Raw genomic sequence first — 3,365 nt, 5'->3', positions numbered from 1 at the left:
AGCTGAGAATGAATAACTAATCAATTTATACATTAGTTTACCATGAAGTTACTGCATGTTATTTATATGTTATATTTCAACTGTCTTTTAGATTTCTCCTTATATAATTATTTTTAATGCATTAATTTTGGTCTGCCATGACCTCTGCACACCTGCCAAGATGACAAGCAGCCCCTGAACTGCCCATATGTTGCTTACAGTAATTAAAGAAAATGCATAAAACTTTTCAAGAGCATGAAGAATGTAGATCTTGAAGACAAAAAAATACTTTTCACTTTACCATCCTAACCATCACATGACCACTAAATTCTCCTATCATTGACCATAGGATGCCTTCCCAATCCCAATGATGAGTTATCCATGATGAATTTTAGTAAGTACCTTCATTTCCTCTTATTCTTCAACTATAGGTATTATGATGCAATGACCAGAACTTCTCTTCTTCCATTTAGTTATATACAAAAATTCCTCTCACCCATACAACCTTCATAATGAAGAAAATCTTTAGTTCAATGGAGAAAGATTATTATCTTAAATGTGTTTCTCTTCAATATACGAGCAACCTCATCTCAAAAGTTGTCTTTTGCAGTCATTCTTGGCAATGTCATCTTGATTCTTATGAAGGGTTATGAATTTTTCCAATTGAAGCTGTTCATATGACTGGATCATAGCTTCCATTATAATATTCTTAGTTCTTCAACTCCTCTGTTCCAAACATGCCCATACAACATTGCTGGCTCACCCCTGACATATGCTATTCCTACATAGCCACATATGCACATGGCAGCAACATATAACTAGATGTGCCCAAAAGATCTTATTGCTCATCCATCCTGCCTGCAAATCAATTAGATCTGTCTATCTTTTCACATTGCAAGTAGCTGAGATTGTGAAACCAAACTAGATGTCACCAAGTCTGAGATATATTCAGATAGAAATATATCTGAGAGATACTTCAAATTATTGGCACACAAATAATTTACGATGGGGACTTCCTATGAGAAACAGGTCAGCACAACTAATGCACAAGGAAACAAAAAGAACAACAGCCTCTATTCTGTACAATGTCCCTAGAGTCCTAGAGTTTCTCTCTTGCATGAGAAATAAACACAGAATGCACAAACTAAGGTTGCACATAGGCAGCTCAAAGAGACTACCTAGGGCAAGATGAAGTTAATTATTACGAGAATCCAAGATTCACTCATGCTTTTGTTGACTACCTCTATCACATGTTTGAATCCTCTAAATGTGACAAATCATGAATAAAAATAATAAGTTTGCACATGGCATGCTGCATATAGTTGTCTCTAGACCAAGAGGGGGCAATGCATAAGTACATCCTTGAGAAGAATAAAGCTTGTGGGAATTATCACTAAAAGCAAGTAATCAAAGAAAAAAAATACATGCAAGTAGCAATATGCTAACACCACAATCATGCTGATATCATTGGAGCAAGGAACATTGAATTTTTACTAGGGCAGCTGAAAGGCAATAAACAAAATGATGTACCACCCATTTTTCATCACGAAGACAAATGCTACATGCTAAAGTCTATGTAGATTGAAACTTTCGATGAGCTTAAATGATACATATGGGAATACGCAATCAACAAAATTCATTTTCTCTGAGAGGTTCAATGAGTTGGACATATATAGTATCCAATAAACCAGATACATAAAGGACAAGTGACGAATAATCTAATAGCTGACCATTAAGCTGTGCACTAAAACACTAACAAATATTTACATCTGAGAACAATTTAGAGTCTTAGGATCCAATAAGCCAAGTATATAGAGGACAAGTGAAGAATAATTTAATAGTTGACTATAAGGCTCTGCACTATAACAGTAACAAATATCTACATCAGAGAACAATTTAGAGTTCTACAATGTCCATGAACCACTGCAATATCAATACATGCTTCCTATCTATTTATTAGTATCATATAACGAGATAAAAAAGAGACGACCAATGTACAGATCATTCTATACCATTCATTCCTTATTTCATCTCAGAATAGGGGGAAGATATTCTCATCATCACCGTCATCTTCGCCGAGGTAATTGAATGGTGTGTCACCTTTATGAAGGAAGTTCGGGTTCACGTAACACTTTATCTCGTGAAACAGATTCAGGTTGTCCACCAGCTTATGGAACACATTGCATCCACAGCACTGACCAATCCCAAAACCAAGAATTTTACACAAAGATTCCATCTTTTTCAGCAAACGAGCAAAGAAAATGCAAACGAGAGGCATATAATTGTACTCCAATCGGACAATCATACCTGAACGAAGACCGTGCCGTCGGTGTACGCATGGGGGTTGATGGCGCGGGTAGTGCGCTGGCCGCAGACGTTGCAAGTGAAAGCGACGAGCATCCGGCGGCGAGGAGACTTGGTGAAGAGTGACCAGGGAAAGGTGGAGACCGTCCGATTGGTGGAGTCGGAATCGGCGGGAATCGGGGGGCCCTCCATTCCCGATCCCGTGGTCCAGCCTCTCCCAGCCGCGGCGTTCAGAACGAGACCCATCGCCGCATCCTACCAGGAACCGACGAACCAATCAACCCAAGAATCAAAAAAAGTCTCAAATCAAAAGAGAGGCGAGGAGGGATTGGATGATTACCTTGGAGAGAGGTGAAACAGAGGTGCTGTTTTTGAGGAAGGGAACGAGATTGGTGCTTTCGGAGTCGGCGTGGAGATCGGCTTCGTCTTCTTTATCTGGACAGAGAAGAGAAGAGAAGATTAGGGTTTGAATCGATTGAAAGGAGGATGAGAAGAAGAAATTGGGAGAGGGAAGTACGCTTGGAGGCGACGGGAAGGAGGGAAGGGCGTTTGGAGAAGGTGCGATTGGGGGAGAAGAGAGAGAGCGGGGAGGGGGAGGCAGGGATGGCTGCGGAGGCTGCGATGGACTCCATGGCGGAAGAGCAGAAGTTTCGTTTGGCTACCGAGATGAGATAGAGTTAGGGGAGAGAAGGAAATGGAAATAAGCAAGGAGCTTGATTTTTTCAGTCCCGGTTGAAGCGTGCAGGTAAGAAGGCCAGCGCAGGTTGTGAGTTTTAACCCGGTCCGGTAGATTGGATGGCTCTGTTTGTATTTTTTTTCAAAAAAATAAATAAATTACTATGCCAATCAGGAGCCACAGGACAGACTTTTTATAGCATTATCGGCAGGATCTGGATGATACGAAGCAGTTGGAGATCCTCCTACTCCTTCATAATAATTAAATTTTTTAATTTAATTATAATATTTATATATTTTTTTTTGAGAGACAAACAATGCGATAAATTAACCCATATATTATATTACGAAACACTAGAGAGATTGAATCTGACCATAATATGAGATGTAGCCATCGATCTTATAGT

The 3,365-nt window shown here is 39.6% G+C and overlaps 1 protein-coding gene across 1 annotated transcript; it reads right to left on the bottom strand.

Annotated features, from left to right (window-relative positions):
• Positions 1-1,791: 1,791 nt before the first annotated feature.
• Positions 1,792-3,023, bottom strand: LOC105055145 (uncharacterized). The gene is made up of 4 exons (XM_010936882.4): positions 2,801-3,023; positions 2,624-2,718; positions 2,287-2,538; positions 1,792-2,173 (listed from the first exon to the last, which is right to left on the bottom strand). Exons 1-4 carry the CDS (start codon positions 2,913-2,915, stop codon positions 2,012-2,014), a joined length of 624 nt encoding a protein of 207 aa, XP_010935184.1. The 5' UTR covers positions 2,916-3,023; the 3' UTR covers positions 1,792-2,011.
• Positions 3,024-3,365: the final 342 nt, after the last annotated feature.

Source organism: Elaeis guineensis, chromosome 12, assembly GCF_000442705.2.
Source record: "Elaeis guineensis isolate ETL-2024a chromosome 12, EG11, whole genome shotgun sequence".
Lineage (NCBI taxonomy): Eukaryota > Viridiplantae > Streptophyta > Magnoliopsida > Arecales > Arecaceae > Elaeis > Elaeis guineensis.
The sequence above is the reverse complement of the archived record's forward strand: the minus strand, read 5'-3'. Positions and strand labels throughout refer to the sequence as shown.